Here is a 20326-nt window from a genome sequence, read left to right as displayed (position 1 = left end):
GTAACAAATCTGCAAATTCTGCACATGTATCCCAGAATATAAGTATAGTTAAAAAACAAAACAAACAGTAAAACTAGTTCTGTCAAAAACTTACTGTGAGATAGGCATGATAAAATTATACAAGGAAAGGGGCTGGGTGCAGTGGCTCATGCCTATAATCCCAAAACTTTGAGAGGCCGAGTTGGGTGATTCACCTGAGGTCAGCCTGGCCAACATGATAAAACCTGACCCTACAAAAATACAAAACTTAGCCAGGCGTGAATGAATAAATAACGGTGGATGGCTGTAGGTCCAGCTACTCGGGAGACTGAGGTGGTGGGAGAATCACTTGAACCTGGGAAGTGGAGGTTGCAGTGAGCCGAGATGGCACCACAGCACTGCAGCCTGAGCGACAGAATGAGACTCCATCTCAAAAAAAAAAAAATTATGCGAAGAAAGAATGAGAAGATAAATAAATGATAGCCATGTTGTTTCTAAAAGACCTTGAATAGTGTTTATTATGAATATTTTGTGTTACATCTTGATGTACAGAAAGATATCTATTGCATCTTTTCTATTCTCATATTTTGATGTTCTTTTTTTGTGCTTTAGATTCTAGGGTACATGTTTTTCACAGGGGTTGATGCAATGGTATTTTATCTTGATTGCTTTCAAATAAAAATTCAGCGTGAACATCCAAATGTGTGCTTATGTAACACACAGTGTATCTAGCCTGAACTGCAGCAAACGTGGCAGCTACATACCTCTTCAGTTCCTTCTGGGTACTAAATAAATGCAAGCAGGTAGGAGCTACTCTACCCAAATTTCTGTAAAAAAATTCTTAATTAATTTTCAAATCCATGTGAAAAATTTTAAAATTATTTGAGAACAATTGAAGCCACAATGTGGAATTAGAACAAATATATACAGTTATCAGAAGCGCAAAACAAAGCAACCAATGACAAGTGAGAGAGTGTGAAATTCAGGTTTTTACTTCTAGTTTCCTCTTTATTCCAATTTGTAGCTAGGAAAATGACCACTCTGTTTTCTGTCTGGTCCACATCACCTGACTTTTACTTACTTTTAAGTGTGTGTGTGTGTGTGTGTGTGTGTGTGTGTGTGTGTGTGTGTGTATCCAATTCTGCTCTCACTGGATGTTTTACTGAGTCATGGTCTTTTTTCATTCAACAGATTCTTAGTCTTTGTTTTATATAGACTTTATCTACATAAAATTTGACATTTGCCTTGCTTTTTTTGTGTGTCAATTCATTTAGTGCCAGCCAAAGAAATCTGGAACCTCTGGCCAGCCACTTGTCTTTTTCTCTGCATTCTTGCTTGAACATTTGTGATTCAAGTGTGTGTGTGTGGCAGGGGGGGACTCTAAATCCAGTAAAAGCCTGACCTATCATAGCATTTCCAATATATGTTTGCTGGATTCAGAAGATCAGAGAGGTCTAAACATTTTGTTCTTATAGCCGCCTGAACTATGGTTATTTTTAAAGCAGTTTTCTAGCTTCTTAAATAGACCAGTTGAAATAAACTGCCATTCAATTGGTTACTGTGCCATCAAGGAAGCATGGTCCATTTCTAACAAGTTTTCATCAATGATCATTTTCTCCATGTAATTCAATATAAATGTGCATCTTAATAAATGAATAAAATTTGAGGGGCATATAATGGAAATAGAAGAAAATAGCCATATGCATGTTTAGCAGATATGCATTCTGTTTAATTTGTTTGTTTATTGAAGTTGGAAAAATCACATGCAGGCCACCTCTCTAGAAGCGTAAGAAAGATTTTACAAGTGGGTCAAATGTAACCTAGCTCCAGAATCCCAGTCAGTTCTAGGAAACGCATGAGCATGTCTCCATCAGCTGATGTCCTCAAATTCTACTCTTCTCAGTCTCAGAAGAGTTTCTGTGTTTTTATTTCCTCTAGCATTACTTTTGCTCTCTTATAGAACCTCTCTTTACCTGATTTCAGTCTATATTCTTGTGTTCTCTGCCTCATTCTTTTTGTAATTTTAATTCATATTTTGTAGAGTTAATATCTAACAGACCCAACATACCACCACAAAACAGATCATTGGGCAACCTATGGAGTTGGATCCCCTAGATCAAGTTCCCACAACCGGAAAAAGTTACGTTATATAATACACTGCTTCTTAACGTTACTCCTTTTTCAGGGGCTATGGTCTTGGGGAGCACCACATTTGGGATGTTATGTTTATCTTCATGAAAAGTTAAAGAAGAGTGACAGCGTAAACTCCATGAGAACCAGGGCTTTGCCTCTTTGCAACATACTGTTAAGTCTGTTGTTCTAAGAGTAGTGCCTGGCAGATTGTGAGCCTTTGAATGTTTATTGAATATGAATATGTGAAGAAACAAATGATTAATAGATCATTTTCATTCACCTGAGAAGTATACAATTACTTCTGAATATTATGTGTGCAAGAGATTCGACCTGCTCCAGATCACATTCAGTGTGAAACAGTCTCAAATGTTTGATTATGTGTAGAGCTAGTGAATAACTTTGTGCATGGTTAATATGAAAGAAATCTCTGACTAATCTAGATCAGAGAGCTGAGTACCTCAGTCACCTTTTCCCAGGTCAAGTAAATTGTAGAAAAGTATTTTTCTACAATTAAAAATATATATTTAACTTAGTTGCTTAGAGTATAAGTAAATAATTGTAATTCAAGCACTGAATCTTTACCCACATGCAGCCATCTAGCTACCATAAATGTTGTCTTAACAACACCTTTAAGAGACTTCAAGAGTAAATATGATGTCCAAAATATCAAATATTTATAGAAACAAACCCTTATAAATTCATGCATTTAGAAGGTCCGGGTGATACCTTAACCAATTAAGAGGGGCAGTCTTATGAACATAACTGTATGTTAAGATGGGCAGATAGGAGAATTATGAAAAAAAAATTATACACTTATCTCCTCCATTTGAATCCCTATGTCACTCCTTCTCAGTCTTCCCCAGAGGTTTCCTAGCACATATACCTGGAATCTCCAGTGGATTTCCTGTAAAAGCTATACTTTATATTTGTCAATAGTAATGCTAAATACTAAATCTTTCAGTGGCCTGCTGTTAGCAAAACTAATAAAAATGTACTGATATGCTGGCTTCCAGTTATAAATCATATGCCATGTATCAGTCTATTGAGTTAAAAATTTGATGAGTCACACATTCTCAATCTGTACATTTCACAGGGGAAAACATAAAGGCTCAGCTCAGAGGAATGACCTGCCATTACATAAATATGGACCTATTTATATAATTGGCATCATCAGGAACTGAATGCAGGCCTAAAACACCATAAACTGTCTCATGAGATCTCACACTTCATGAAAGTGTAACAATTACAATTTAACATGCCACTACTTCCTATGAATATTTTACACTTTGAAGTGAAAGTGAAGATTGTCAACGCATAACTCAAAGTTTCTTTAGCAGTAAAAAAAAAAAAATATTTTGATAGCTCTTTAGGTCTTTCATTTCTGAGGAGTGTTGGCTTTCTATTTACTACAGGTGAGGTCGACTCACTCCCATTTTAATCCCATCTATGTTCAGACTACCTCTTACTCTATGAATGGTAAAACCAAACTGCTAACTTTTAAAAATGTAATCTATGGTTATGGTTGCTGTCTTTTTAACATGGTAGATTAATTCTGTTTAATTTTGAGTGTTCCACTATAATCCATATTTGTTTCAAGATATATCAGACGTTTGAGCAGAGTGAATAATTCTCTTCTGCACAACAAGGAATTTTTTTTTCTATACAGTAGTGGAAATCTACTAAATAAAGTTGTATCAAGAGATGGGTTGCACTCCAGAGATAATATGAATTGAATTCAAAGCAGTGCAATCAAAAAAGAAGGAGATGGAAGAATTCCGTGTGAGTGGGAGGTGTGTACCGCAAAAATAAAAATGAACAAAGCTGAAGTGCTCTTGATTCTACTTTTATATTGCACCAACACATATTTGCTTTTGCTCTGTTTAAGAATGTGCAAATGGATTATAACAGTTTGAGAACTTAGGTATGACATCTGTTAAAATTCACATGAATTGCAATTCCAGCATAGGAATGCATTTGGTATTAAACGAAGCTCTCATTTCTCATGAGACCATTCTTATTTCCAAACTCATTAGAAAAAAAAAATAATCTCTATTTTTTGCTATTCTATACCCTTTCTCATTCTTTTTTGTAGTAAAACATTAAATGGTACAGTTGGGTATTCTCATAAAGATAGTTTAATTAGTACACCAACTGAAGTCTTTAGGACAGGATTTGAACATAAATGTTTGTTCAATTTCCCTTTGCAATGTTACGTAGCATGTTACAGCATGTGCAGAAGGTGCACAGACTGTGTGGTCTGAAATCCAGGGTTCATAAGAGGGAATCATGGAAGATGATGCCAGGGAGGTAGCAAGGGCCTGACACATTGGACAAAGTTATATTAAAGTGCTTAACTTAGTTGCACTAGGCTAATAAAAATGTTATTTATTTCGCTTGTGCAAATATATAATGTATATAATACATAAAATATATATTACATAATATATAAAATAGATAAATATATATTAATACATAAAACATATACAATACATAAAATATGCAATGCATACATTTTATAATAGATAATAAAATATATATTCACAAAATATATATATTTGAACTCATTGACCATAATTAATGCCACGCAACTATCCCGGAAAAAATCAGAGTTGCAAAGTAGATACAAAAATGTGCAGCAGTTAATCACTTGGACTTGGGAATAAATAAATATGGCCCTGAATCCTAGTTGTGTAACTATGTGGCTTTGTGCAAAATATTTAGTTTTACTGAGTCTTGGTTTCCTTTTCTGTAAAAGACAAATAATTAAAAATGCAGCAACAGCAACAATAATATTAGTCACTAACATTTTATCCATTTTATTAGAGCTTACTTTACCCTCAGAAATATTTTAATGTATCTGTTTGCATTCCTGCATTTAATATTGTCAATTATCCAACAAATCAGATAGTATTGTTACCCTCATTTTATGGAGCAGGAAACTAAGGCAAAAAGAAGTTAAGACACAGAGCTGAGCTTGTATAGATTTGGGCTAAGTAGCCCTATTGCAGAAAACAGACTGCTGCTATGAGTTGGGTTGGAAAGTCCGTTGTTGCTTTGCTCTCAACTGGCATCTGGTGCCGACTATCACCACCTGTGCTGGGTTCTTCTCCACCACGGCCTCTCAACCTGCACTAGGATAGAACAGTTTCCTTTTGTGGCAGTCTCCAGGCATATTTCCATTAGAGCAAAAGCATATGCTGTAAGGTCTCTCTTTTTCTTCTAACTTTTATTTTAGAATCAGGGTACATGTGCAGAATTGTTATATAGATAAATTGTATGTCATGGAGGTTTGTTACAAAGATTATTTCATTACACAGCTGGTAAGCATAATAACCAACAGGTCATTTTTTAATCCTCATCCTCCTCCCACCCTCCAACCTCAATTAGGTCCCAGTATTTGCTGTTCCCTGCATTGTGTCCATGTGTACTCAATGTTTAGCTCTCACTTATAAGTCAGAACATGCTGTATTTAATTTTCTATTTCTGCATCATTTTTCTAAGGACAATGGCTTCCAGCTCCATCCAAGTTGTTGCGAAGGGCATTATCTCTCTTTTTTTATGGTTGCATAGTATTCTATGGTGTATGTGTACCACGTTTTCTTTATCCAGCCTACCACTGATGGACATTTAGGTTGATTCCGTTTATTCACTATTGTGAATAGTGCTGTGATTAAGATATGCGTGCATGTGTCTTTATGGTAGAACAATGTATATTCTTTTGGGTATATACTCAGTCATTAGATTTCTGAGTCAAATGGTAACTGTTTTAAGTTGTTTGAGAAATTGTCAACTGCTTTCCACAATGGCTGAACTTTTTTACATTCTTATCAGTAAGCATTCTCTTTTCTCTGGAACCTCATCAGCATCTGTTATTTTTTGAGTTTTTAATAAGTTCTCTTAAGATCCAACCTCAAAAATCAGATGCATTGCTTTCACTGCATTCTATTGGTCAAACAAACAATATGGCTAACTCAGATTCAAGTGGTGTTGAAAGAGACTCTACTTCTTCATGGGATAATCGCCAAAGCAACACATAGATGAACATTTGGGATGACAGGAACTATTACAATCACCTTTGCAAACATTACCATAAACCTTTCAGGGGCACATGTTATCTTGGTCAATGGCCACACTCACAGTCCTAGACAATAATGTTGAAGAAATTATCAACATTCAGTTATCACAAAATCCATATTTGTTAATGAAAAACTAAATTTGCTATGATAGACTATGTATTCATTTGTAAGAAATGTATTGGAGGGAGGTTGTACTAACATGGATTCAAGATTCTCTATTTTACTTTCATTTAACCAGAAAATTAAATAAAGCATCCTTTTTTTCACAAATATTATGTGATATTCCTCTGTACATAAACGTTTTAATATTTCCCATCAAAGATAAAATTAGGTATTTGACCTTTACTGTTCTAAAAGTGCAGAATCTCATGAATTCTGAAACACCTGTTCAGGTAGGAAAATAATGATATAGGATGGATTAAATAAAATTATATGTCAGACAAAGTAGCCCTTTCTAGCATCACAGTTATTTCTATTTAAGTTCTATCAAAAGACTTCATTTCTGCTAACTCCATCCGGTTTTTCAATAGCTTATTAGAAAGCCAGAAGTAAATTTAATGAACAAGAATTAAAAATCCTAGAGGCACTATATATTGTGTGTGTGTATATGTAATATCTTACGTACATATTTTTGCCTTATGAAATGATGTTAAGGTCAAATGTTAGTCTTCAAAGACTTTTCCTTAAAATTACTCATTTAATAAAAATCCAAATCAGTGATATTCAAACTCAAAACTAGATATACTTGGCTTATGGCTTATGGTTTATGACTATGGTTTGTTTATGAGACTATGTATTAAATCTCTGCAGTCTCCTTTTCAGATTACTTTTTCAGGAAGTGTCTGGATGAACATCAATTCCTGTTGTCAGTGGGCCCAAACCCTCTCATAGCATCTTTCTGTAGTAAATTAGCCTTAGAATTCAAAATAAGGCTTCTTCACATTAAGGAAAATTCTGCATGCATGAAGAACCCAGGGCAATCCTGAGAGTGGTTTTCACCGGTCACAAGCTGAGCTATCACCACCCTTTAGTTTCTCAAACTAAACATGTTATTTTGGTATTGTATTAGTGTAATCAATAGTATTATACAGCACATTTGAGATGACCAAGAACTTAAATCTCAATTGCAATTTTCTATCACCCAAATTGGATTCAGCCGATTTGATATATAAAGAAAGAGACATCTTTCTCAACATGTCAAATGTGTAGCTGTTCTTTTACACAGACACAACCCAAGGCTCTGCTTGAAAAACCGACTCATCACATTCTGGAGGGTGGAATATGTAATATCGAAGGCAGGGACACCTTTGGTACTCCAGCTAGTGACTCCGGTGTATAAGAGGGGAAAATTAGATACATGACCAAGGGATCACCTTTTTTGTCTAATTAAGCATTAAGCACCTATCAGTTTGCTGATATTGTGCAGTTCTTTTTGTTAATTATAGTGGCTGGGTTCTTCCTCTCTCTCAAACTTGCTCAAAACTTGTACAATTTTCCCATTGCTTTTAGACTCAACTCCATACTCCTCAAATCGTTGTCCTGCATTATATAAAACTAACATCATTCACTACAGATTTTTCTGCAAATGCTGTCAGATCCAGCCACACATGGCCCTCTGGGCATGGCCTTGCAAATGCATATCTAGGTCTTTTTCCTCATCATTTTACTCCTGTACTGAAAATTCTAATGGTAGTAATCATTCATCCTTGACAAATGGGGACTTTGAGTTCTACTTGAATCAGAACTTCTCGCACACATCTGATATCTAATACATTCTCCAAACCCTTTTAGAATTAAGTATTTATTTAATTTTATAGAATCTGAATTATTTGTATTTTATTTATCTTTCTAAGTTTTCTTACTATCTTGTCAGCATGACCATGAATTTATGGGCATGATTATGTCTAATATCTGAATATCTGTTTACCACTCAACACAGTGTTTCAATTCATCTATTCATCTATGTATGTATCTATCTATCTTTCTCTTGCATAGTTACTAAAAGAATTTCATGCCTGCTAGCTAGTAGCCTGCTTTACACCTTGGTGCCCAATTTAAATAAACAGTGTTAATGTTATTTGCATAAAACAGTTTGCTTTATTTTTGCTTGTTAATTTATTCATCCAATTAAAGAACTATTAGACTATATATAAGTAGCTGTTCTAATTAATGGTGGAAAGAGTGGAAGGAAATCATGGCTGTAGATCTTTTCATTGATCATGGCATTAGGGACACAATAAATTCATTTTTACAAAATTATTTTCAGGCCATATATATCTTTATAATCAAATCTGCTGAATCCAATTTGGGCAATAGAAAAGTAATTGCAATGGGATATAAGTTCTTGTTCATCTCTAATGTGCTATGGTACTATTGATACACCAATATGATACCAAAGTAACAATATGTGGAAGGCTTCTAAGGAGTGGGAAATTCTCTTTCATAAGCCATAAAAGGAAATACATCAGTTCCAGTGCAGGTACAAGAGATAGGTACAGAGCTTCTTAAAGGAAGTAAAAACAGTAAAAACCTAAGAAAAAGATCCGTAGTGTTTACTCTACCATGCTGTTTATTTACCATTCATTCTAGGTGAATATCATATCAGTGAATTGCTTGTATATTGCTTGAGAGTCTACAATGTGTCCAATGCTGTGAAGTGGGCATTTTATGTGAGATGGTGATGGCATTTTTGTAATAATCTGGTTATAATATATTCTAAAATCAGAACCATAACTTAAACATGCATAGCCATCTGGCCGGAGTAGAAAATCCAGAAGTATTAAGAACTGTGTGAGCTGGGAGCTAAATGTCTCACTTAAAAATACACAAAAATACTTCTCTAATCCAGAAAACAAATTTACAGGATTGATTATGATGCAGTTCTGCAGTTTGTGTCCTCCATATTAATAAATTTTTACTTGAGCTCACTGATATAAAAGAGATTCTATGGTGATATTGATTAAAGTTATAGTTGCAGTCATGGCCTCCAGCTGACGTGGGAATCATAACCATAGTTTTGGAAGCAGTTGGGATGAAAAGAGTAAGTAGCTACTTGTGATCCAGACTATAGCAGTTATCTGTTGCTGTGTAATAAATTATCCCCAAAATTCAGCAACTTAAAACAACAAGTATATATTATCTCGTACAGTTTCAGAGGATCAGGAATCTAGAAGCTTAGCTGAGAGGTCCTGGATTAGGGTGTTTCATGAGAGTTACCATCAAGCTGTAAGCCAGGTCTGTAGTCATCTTAGTCTATCAACTTACTCACATGATTGTTAGCAAACCTCAGTTCCCTGCTGGTCATTGGACTAAACCTCAGTTTCTTGCTATGTGAGACTCTCCACAGACTGCAAGAGATTTCTCACAATATGGTAGCTGTCTTCCCCAGGGCAAATGATCAATAAGGGAGAGAATGAGAGCAGAAAGAAAATCCCAATGTCTTTTACAACCTAGTCTCAGAATCACACCATCATTTCAACCCTCTTCTCAATAGAATCTTAGTCCACAATTAAGAAGAAGGAAATCAAGATCCACTTCTTGAAGGAGGGAGTAGCAATATAATTGTGGAAATATTTTAAAACCACCACACATTTTCTGCTATTTTTTGATATAGATATTTGATGTTGGAAAAGTATTTTAAACTCTCAAACATTACAGTGTGTTTGTTGCTGTTATTGTTTTAAATGAGAAAATATGAATGATCAGCCTAACTTCACAACACTGATTGGAGGATAAATGGAGGCAATGTTTGTGTAAGCCACTTGCAAAGTGCCATGGGAATAAATGTATCCTTTTAACATCTGTAGTTGTGCTCAGAATATTATACTCAAGGAAAGTACATTATTCTACAAAATATGGTATGGAAATGCATTACATCAAAAAGTAACAACTAGTGGTGCACATGGATGAGCATTACTGTCTATAAATAATAGCTATAGCTGCGTTTGTTTTCTTTAATTTGTTTTACTTAGGTTTTGGGGTACATGTGCTGGTCATGTAGGGTTGTTGCATAGGTGCATACATAACCAGGTGGTTTGCTGCCTCTATTCCCCCTTCATCTATATCCAGCATTTCTACCCCTTTTATCCCTCCCCTAATCCCCCACCTCAACCACCCCCAGTATGTGATCCTCCTCTCCCTGAGTCCACATGTTCTCATTGTTCAACACTCGCCTCTGTGTGAGAACATGCAGTGTTTGGTTTTCTGTTCTTGTTTCAGTTTGCTGAGAATGATGGTTTCCAGATTCATCCACGTCCCTACAAAGGACACGAACTCATCGTTTTTTATGGCTGGGTAGTATTCCATGGTACATATGTGCCACATTTTCTTTGTCCAGTCTATCATTGATGGGTATTTGGGTTGGTTCCAGATCTTTGCTATTGTACACAGGGCTGCAATGAACATACATGTGCACATGTCTTTATAATAGAATTATTTATAGTCCTTTGGGTATATACCCAGTAATGGGATTGCTGTAAATGGAATTTCTGTTTCTAGACCCTTGAGGAATTGCCACACTGGCTTCCACAATGGTTGAACTAATTAACACTCCCACCAACAGTGTAAGAGTGTTCCTATTTCTCCACATCCTCTGCAGCATCTGTTGTCTCCAGATTTTTTAATGATTGCCATTCTAACTGGTGTGAGGTGGTGCCTCAATGTGGTTTTGATTTGCATTTCTCTAATGACCAGTGATGATGAGCATTTTTTCGTATGTTTGTTGGCCTCATGTGTTTTCTTTTGATAAGTGTCTATTCATATCCTTTGCCCACTTTTGAATGGATTTGTTTTTTTCTTGTGAAACTATTTTGGTTCTTTGTAGATTCTGGATATTAGCCCTTTGTCAGATGGGTAGATTGCAAAATTTTTTTCCCATTCTGTTGGTTGCTGGTTCGCATCAATGAGTGTTTCTTTTGCTGTACGCACCAATGAGTGTTTCTTTTGCTCTGAAGTTTAATCAGATCCCATTTGTCTATCTTGGCTTTTATCATCATTGCTTTTGGAGTTATTTCTTGTCTTCTGCTAGCTTTTGAGTTTTTGTTTATCTTCCTCCTCCAGCTATTTCAATTTTGATGATAGGGTGTCGATTTTGGATCTCTCCTTGTTTCTCATGTGGGCAATTATTGCTATAAATTTCCCTCTCAATACTGCTTTAAAGGTGTCCCAGAGATTCTGGTAAGTAGTGTCTTCATTCTGATTGGTTTCGAAGAACATCTTTGTTTCTGCCTTCATTTCGTTTTTTATCCAGTCAACACTCATAAGCAAGATGCTCAGTTTCCAAGTAGTTGTGTAGATTTGAGTAAGTTTCTTAATCCTGAGTTCTAATCTGATTGCGCTGTGGTCTGATAGACTGTTATGATTTCCATTCTTTTGCATTTGTTGAGGATTGATTTGCTTCCACTTAGGTGGTCAATTTTAGAGTAAGTGCGATGTGGTGCTGAGAAGAATATATATTCCGTGGATTTGGGGTGGAGCATTCTGTATACGTCTATTAGGTCTACTTGGTCCAGCTCTGCATTCAAGTCTTGGATGTCCTTGTTAATTTTCTGTCTCATTGATCTGTCTAATATTGACAGTGAAGTGTTGAAGTCTCCCACTATTATTATGTGGGAGTCTAAATTTCATTTTAGGTCATTAAGAACTTGATTTTTGTATCTGGGTGCTCCTGTGTTGAGTGCGTATATATTTAGGACAGTTAGCACTTCTTGTTGGATTGATCCTTTTACCATTATGTAATGCCCTTCTTTGTCTTTTTTGATCTTTGTTGATTTGAAGTCCATTTTATCAGAGACTAGGATTGTAACCCCTGCTTTTTTGTTGTTCTCCATTTGCTTGGTAAAATCTTCTTCCATCCATTTATTTTGAGTCTATGTGTGTCTTTGTACATGAGACGGGTCTCCTGAATACAGCACACCAATGGGTCTTGACTTTTTATCCAGTTTGCCACTCTGTGTCTTTTGATTGGGGTCTTTAGGCAGTTTACATTCAATGTTAATATTGTTATGTGTGAATTTCCATTTTATTACTGGCTGGTTTTCTTGCCCTTTAGTTGACTCAGTTTCTTCATTGCATTTTTAGTCTTTGCCATTTGGTGTGCTTTTGCAGTGGCTGATACTTTTTCCTTTCTGTGTTTAGCGTTTCTTTCAGGAGCTCTTGTAAAGCAGGTCTGGTGGTGATGAAATCTCTCAGAAATTGCTTGTTCTTAAAGGATTTTATTTCTCACTCACTTATGAAGCTTAGTTTGGCTGGATATGAGATTCTGGTTGAAAGTTATTTTCTTTAAGGATGTTGAATACTGGCCCCCACTCTCTTCTGGCTTGTAGGGTTTCTGCTGAGAGATCCACTGTGAGTCTGATGTGCTTCCCTCTGTGGGTGACCTGACCTTTCTCTCTGGCTGCCCTTTGCATTTTTTCCTTTGTTTCAACACTGGTGAATCTGACGATTATGTGTCTTGGGGTTGCTCTTCTTGAGGAATATCTTTGTGGAGTTCTCTGTATTTCTTGCATTTGAATGTTGGACTACCTTGCTAGGCTGGGGAAGTTCTCCTGGATAATATCCTGGAGTATGTTTTCCAGCTTGGAATCATTCTCTCTGTCATATTCAGGTACATCTATCAAGCGTATATTAGGTCGTTTCACATAGTCCCATATTTCTTGGAGGCTATGTTCATTTCTTTTCACTCTTTTTTTCTCTTGTCTTGCCTTCTCTTTTTATTTCATTGAGTTGTTCTTCAATCTCTGATATCCTTTCTTCTGCTTGATTGATTTGGCTATTAAAACTTGTGTTTACTTCACATAGTTCTTGTGCTGTGTTTTTCAACTTCATCAAGTCGTTTATGTTCTTCTCTAAGCTGGTTATTTTAGTTAGCATTTTGCCTAATGGTTTTTCAAGGTTTTTAGTTTCTTTGCATTGGGTTATAATGTGTTCCTTTAGCTCAGAAATTTGTTATTATCCACCTTCTGAAGCCTGTTTCTGTCAATTTGTCGTGCTTTCTCAGTCATTCTGTGTTCCTATGTTGTTGAGGAGTTGTGATCCCTTCCTTGAAGGAGAAGAGGTGTTCTGGCCTTTGATGGTTTCATCTTTTTTGTGCTGTTTTTTTTCCCGTCTTCGTGTATTTACCTGGCTGTGATCTCAGGGAGCTGCTTGATGAGGTCACTTTCTGCCTGTCGAGGCACTCCTGGATTTTCAGGGACTCCTTCATGTTACTAGTTAAGCTTCCTGCGTCATTTTTGTTTACACTGGGAGTTTAGGCCCGCATCTTCCACTGACCTGGAGGCGCTACTGCGTGGTCAAGAACACCATCCTGTTGCTGCATAGGCTTCCTGTGTTTTTTGTTAAAACATGAAGCCTAGTCCCGCCTCTTTATTGGTGGGTTGCACCTTTCCTCCGCAGAGCTGGATCATTCAGGGTTCAGCTCAGACTGAGGCACTGGCTGCATAACCCACTAGAGTTAGTGCTTCAGCCCTCTGAGATTTGTGGGGGAGGGTGGAGACCCACCCTGCCACACCGTCTGTCTCCCGTCTTTCAGCTCCCTCTCTCTCCAGTCATGGGGAAGGGGCCCACCCAGCTGCTCCGTCTGTCTTCTGGCTTTCAATTCCCTCTCTCTCCATGCAGTGGGAGGAGGCACTAGGTCAGTCTGCAGGCTCTCCCAGTCGACTTATAGGCTTATGTGTTTGCTTAGATCTGTACGACAGTCTGGGACACGGTCTTGGATTATTATTCAACTCTGGGCTTGTAATTTCTGGCATTTTGCTGGCAAAGATTTCCTGTTCTATGGATTGCTGAGGCCTTGGGGGAAGTGCTGTACCTGGACCAGGGTGGCAGAGGGGTCTGCCACCTCTGACTCATGGGTCAGATGCACTTTCTGGATGAAGTAGCACCCCTCCCCGCCTGGGTTTGCCCTGTCTGGGCTTTGCTCACCATCCAGCCAGACCCGTTGAAATGCACCTGGTACCTCTGTTGGAGCTAGGAGATCTCTCAATTTCTGTGTGTCTCTCGCTGGGTGTCGTGCACCAGAGTTGTGTCTATTTGGCCATCTTGTTTCCTCTCCAGTTGCATATTTTCAAACCAAAGCAACACCCAGTTTTATCAATTTTACCTTTCTTTCTTTCTCTCTCTTTCTTTCTTTGTTTCTCTCTTTCTCTTTCTTTCTCTTTCTCTTTCTCTTTCTCTTCTCTTCTCTTCTTTTTTGACAGGGTTTCACTCTGTCACCCAGGCTGGAGTGCAGTGGCGAGATCACGGCTCACTGCAGCCTTGAACTCCTGGGGTTCAAACAGTCGTCCACCCTTAGCTTCCCTAGTAGCTGGGGCTACAGGCATGGGCTCTCACACCTGGATAATTTTTTTTTTAATTTTTTTGTAGAGACAGGGTTTTGCATGTTGTCCAGGCTGGTTTTGAACTCCTGGTCTCAAGCTATCCTCTTGCCTCAGCCTCAAAGTGCCAGGACTATGGGCTTGAGACACAGCACCCAGCCCAATCTTAACTCTTTAATACCTATACTTCTCTCCATCTCTACTACAACTCTAAGCCATTTATCATCTCTTGCCTGGACTGCTACAGTAGTCCTTAACTAGTTTTCTGTTTAACAACTCTTACTTCTGTAAATGCACTTACCATTTTGTAGCCATTGTGGTTAATTTGAATATTCCTTATAAGAGAATTTAGACAAACAGGCTGATTCTTACTAGATTTGTTGTTTTTTTCTTAATGTTGGTATATATTTGCTCTCTTTCTCATCCAGTTTTCAGCATTCCTTCTCTATCTAGTCTGAAGTGATAGTGACATTTTTGAAAATTATTTACCAATGACAGAACATTAAGTTCTTTTAATCCTTGATCTCCAAATATGCTTAAATATTTCTGTCCTGAGATAAATGTTTATCCCAGAAACCTAGCTGCAACCATGAAGCTCCTTTATTGTCACTTTCTATGTGTAATTCACCCAGTCAATGTCATTACTTCTGCCTCCTAAAATGTTTCTAATCCATTCATTTTTCATTTCTTTTTCTTTATTTCTATCATTGCCGGTATACATTTTTCACTTAAATAATCAGATGGTGTTCTAACTGATCTTCCTGCTTCCACTTTGACACTTTCTAACTTACTCTCTCTATTGAAAGAGGAGTAATCTTTTAATGCCAAAATTTGCTGCTGCTTAAAACCACAGAATGAAGTTCAGAACATAGTTTCTAGGATCTGAAATGAAAAGGTCTCTACCTATATTTCTAGCTATTCTTTCATCCTAATATGTGACAAGCTCTTTTATGCCTGAAGAATTCTTGTATAAGCTTTCTGTCTGACTTCGCCTGTGTTCTCCTTTTCCCACTTTTGCTCCATTTGCACTTATTTATTCTTCCTTTCTCTGCTTCTGCATGACTTTCTCAAATAACCTTTAAATTAAGTCCCATGGTTATGATATCTATAAATCTTACCTTTACATTATTACAGATGCAATTTAAAAGTATGTGTTTAAAAGTAAGATGTTACTATATAGTGCCAATTTCTACTCACTAGAATATCAGCCCCACGAAGGTAGGGACTACATCTATTGTTTCACTGCTATTGTTCACAGTTGTTCTAGTGCCTGGCACATGTTAGGTGCCCAGAATACATTTGTTGAATTAATGAATTACATAGGCTTTCGACTACTCATGTTAAGTTCCTTGACTCAGGAAGTATTTATATGGTTAGTGACGTCATGGTACTGATCAGTTTCACAAAAGGAAGAGAGAGTGCAGAAATGCAGTTTGTCTACTTAATGTTTTAAGTTGAAATAGCTCTGGACATATGCAATTTAGGATGTGAATACCAAATATCTGGCTTTGAACCAATTCATAATTTTAGATCAGACTACACCTATCTGCTGATAATCTTCAGTACTTTATGTTAAAAAAAAATTGCAGACCTGAAAGCTAGTCTAAGAATGTGTTTCTAGATCCAGCTTCTCATATTTATAATGGCTCTCTCTTTATGATTTCTCAATACATATGACCTAAAATTAGTATTGAGTATAAGCTTTGAGCTTTTACTACTGTAGCATGGATTATAGCAGACTAAAGTGTTGCTTTTATTTGATGATTATGATTGACTCAAACTAAAAAGGAATAAATGTAATGAGGTTTTTAAAAAACTTATCTATAATATCTTCTAATACTAATTACCAAGGAAAACAAAGGACAACATACAAGTAAATATGTGCCCAGAGAATGAAATAAATTATCCTGGTTGTGTTTTAAAGCGACGTATTTTAATTTTAAAATGTATCAACTCAAATTAATATTCATAACAGTAAAATGTAGCATCAGTTCAACAAACTTGATAATTTTCTTTTTGTACAGCAATCATTACTGAATTTAGGAATATAAAGAAAATAAAGTGTAGCCCACAATGAGTTATATACCTAATGTTGAAGACACACACACACACACACACACACACACACACACACACAGAGAGAGAGAGAGAGAGAGAGAGAGAGAGAGAGAGAGAATCTTAATGTAATGTTTGAAGTTCTCTACTTCCTGGTGAATAAGTCCTGAGAAAAATGAATGATTACTCCTGGGCAAGTCTGAGAAGATAAACCTCTCTTCAGCTATTATACATTATTAGGATTATACAAAGTAGAGATGGGGAAAAGGTATTTTAAGGAGAAAATTAAAAAAAAAAAAAAAAAACAACCTGACAGCCTGGAAGTTCATGATTTTGGAGAATGGAAAGTTTCCTGGTGAGATTAGGTTTTATGGCTCATAGGAAGAATGAAGAAAAATAAAAAGCCTTCCCTGATGACTTTGGGTAGTCAGATATTTTCTCCTTTTCTATTTTTCATAGAAACTGTATATGGATTTTCATTGAATTTATCATAGAAGATGAATGATTTTTTATATATGCCTCTCCCATTAAGCTCAATTTATGGATCTTTACCATTAATAAACTATCAGAGCATTTAAAGCATAGTTTTAATCAAAAATTTGCAAAAATTAGGTTGGAAAAAGGTTCAGAATGGTCTGCCTTTTATGCCCAGTTAAGAAGTTTGAAATTGTGTTACTTTCACTTTAAAAATTAGGAGATTTCTTATCATAAATGAATATTCTAGCTTCTTCTTGAAATGGAAATATCTAGCAATATTGAACCTGTAACTCTTATGGTAACATTCAACTGAAGTCCACTGGCAGCTGCCATCATTCACAGAGCCTTCTCTGCACTTGGCCATAATTCCGCCTATCCCCCTTGCCTTATATCGAGCCAGTTTCACTAATTTATGTTACCTATTTGGCTCTTGAGCTTACTTTTTTCACAGAGCATTCTCTGCACCTGGCCAAAATCCCCATCTATTCCTCTTGCCTTATACCCAGCCTGTTTCAATCATTTATGCTACCTATTTGGCTCTTTACCTTTATTTTCACTCTGCTGCAGAACAGGGAACTAACAGTAAATAGCACATTATCAGTTACATGTTTTTAAAATATATTTTGGCAGCCATGTAAACTATTTAATTGTTGAAATAGCTCAGGTTGTAGAATATTATGTGTATAGTAATATCTGAAAATAACTTTATGTGCTTGTTAAAAGAAATATATATATATATTATATATATATTATTTTTCTATAATGGGGTTCTTGGAAGCAAAACATTATTTTATTAAAAAATAATAAATTTGGTCCCAAACAGAAGGCAAACTTATGTTGTTCCAGTATAGCTAATATAATCAATACAGACTTCATTGTAAAACATAGAAGTCTGATTTGCTAAAAAAAAATAAATCTGAGCTCATGAGGCAATAAAATCATTCTCCAGAAAACAGGAGAGATGGAATATACCAACATGTATTTACAAGGCAAGCTAGTGTTTATGATGCATTGCAGATGATCCTTGAATGTGCAATGTACATTACATTTTGCCTCCTTCATGAATTTGGAGTATTTTTGGCATACTGTCTTTATACAGTATTCTCTGAATGCAGAAATCCCACAATACAAGCTAAGTAAGAAAGATGATTGTTTACCACTCCCTTTTCCAGAAGTATTTTTATCATGTCTTAGCAGCAGATGTTTATACATCTAATCCTTTCTCTAAATTTTAGAGCTCTGTGAACAAGTCTGTTTTTTTCTTTCCATAACAACCACCTCTGTTTGAAATGAAGTGAGGTGTGTTTGCAGTGCCAAAATTAAATATTCAGTTTTGTCAAGTACTATAATCTGTGCTACAGAATGGATAGATGGGAAAATGCTGAAATCACAGCTTTTCCTTATTATCATGTTATGAGAAATGTTGACAAACATGGAAGAAGTGAGAGATGGCATGAGCAGGTTAGGAACTGGTAGCTGCACAAAGACCAGAGAAAACTGTCAGCTTATCCCTCCTGACATTTGTGCTTATATGTAAAGGAAGGTATTACATCTCTCCTAATTTTTTTTAACATTGTCTGCATAATTCAAATAGAAGCCTTGATGAGAATATACCTGCTTTTTAAAAATTTATGAGAAAAAGAGCATCTTAGCATTTCTGCTGAATAAAATGACAGGATTGGCTCCAGGTTTCTATTCCCAGTAAGAGCCTTCAGGTTCGTCTGTGACAGAACTCTCAACATAGGTTATTTTTACCTGGCATGGCTGTGCTGTTACTGATGCTGCTGCTCTCTATGGCTGAGATAACTTCTCCTGTGGGTGTCTTGGACAGAACGAAAGCTGGGTCAAGGTGGAAAGGTGAAAAGAATCGTGAGTAACCAGGGTTTTTAACTCTTGGTGCATTTTTTTCTTTCTTCATTATGTTTAGGAATGCATCAGGGTCTGTGTAGCTTTGCAGTACTTAGCATTTCCAAGAGGTTGCTTTAGAACTTAAAAATAATTTTGCATATTAAATGTGTATGCAAAATAAATGGGCTCCACATTCTCTAAGCTCCACACATCTGCAATATTGTTCTGGACGTTACTGCAAGGGTTTAGTTAGGCTTTTTCTAGTTAACTCTTATAATTCCTGGGACTTTTAAAGACTTTGAGCAGAGAGATTCAAAGGTTAACGTGTTTAATTTGACATGAAGTTTAAATATGTTGCTAAAATGTGTTGATATTCAAATGGTAGATATGTAATAAAATTGCTTGCATCTTAGCATTTTGTTCTGAGGGTAACAAGAAAATACATTCAAAACGGCAAATATTACAGGGACTCTGATTGCAATAACTTAAAAGTTGATATTTTATAATTGGTGATTGATAAATATATTACTGTCTAGAGTCACTAACTTGTTTATTCACTGTATGGAAATGCAAGAACCCTACAATTTGATCATTAAATATGCCTGTGTGTAAAAGAAATACAGTAAGCTATCATTTTAGTCTTTAGGGCTAAATATATCTCATGTGTTACAGGAAAGGACTGCGGATTTGATGTTTGCCTGCTTCTGAACTAACTGGCAAGAATAGTCAATGTCTTTTCTGCAGTTAGGACACCACAGGTGGAAGTGTGTGTGTGTGTGTGTGTGTGTGTGCGCGCGTGTGTGTGTGTGTGTGGGTGTGTGTGTTAAGCTTAGAACTTTAGAACTTCAGAAGTCCTATAACTATATATATCTTCAAAAAAGAGAAATAGAAATGGACCAAGGAATCAGTTGGAGATAGGGAATGCTTCTTTTAAAATGTCACTGAATGTTCAAAAAAGGCATACCTTTAAGTTTATATTACTGGAAATTCCTCCAATAAAATAAGAAGATTCAAAATAACCTTGAAACTAGTTGCTAATTTTATGACTTTTGTTTGAGTCATTTAGTGTCCTGCTTTACTAATTTGAGGGGAAGTTGGAAAGCTGTGGTGGAGAGATCAATAGGGTCTGCAAGGAATACAATCTGGAACAGATAGAGATTTAACTTGCTCTTCTTCCAACCAAATTTCCCAGTACCAAATTATTACTGGGCCTTTAGCCCCTTTTTGCTCTATCTTTATCTCACCCCTCTCTCTCTCTCTCTCTCTCTCTCTCTCTCTCTCTCCTTCCTTCCTTCTTTGTTTCTTTTTTTTTTTTTTTTTTAGTTTTTTTTTTTTCTGGTTTTGATTTCGACCAGGCATGTCTATAGGACTGATATTTATACCATTATGAAATAATAAATGATTGGTCTTACTGACCTTATTTTCTCTGGACATACGGGTTGACTC

The 20326-nt window shown here is 36.3% G+C and overlaps 1 protein-coding gene across 7 annotated transcripts in view; it reads left to right on the top strand.

The window, feature by feature from the left end:
* ROBO1 (roundabout guidance receptor 1) overlaps positions 1–20326 on the top strand; it is a 1106753-nt gene that overhangs the window by 307147 nt on the left and 779280 nt on the right. The window contains exon 1 of one of the 7 annotated variants that reach the window (XM_032276639.1): positions 17870–18901. The exons of the other annotated variants lie outside the window; for them this stretch is intronic. Within the exon in view, the coding sequence (XP_032132530.1) occupies positions 18793–18901 (109 nt within the window). The 5' untranslated portion in view covers positions 17870–18792. Of the gene's footprint in view, positions 1–17869; positions 18902–20326 lie in introns of those variants that run through there. 7 annotated transcript variants of the gene reach the window in all.

Source organism: Sapajus apella, unplaced genomic scaffold, assembly GCF_009761245.1.
Source record: "Sapajus apella isolate SASKATOON/1434 unplaced genomic scaffold, GSC_monkey_1.0 scaffold8, whole genome shotgun sequence".
Classification (NCBI taxonomy): Eukaryota; Metazoa; Chordata; class Mammalia; order Primates; family Cebidae; genus Sapajus; species Sapajus apella.
The sequence above is the reverse complement of the archived record's forward strand: the minus strand, read 5'-3'. Positions and strand labels throughout refer to the sequence as shown.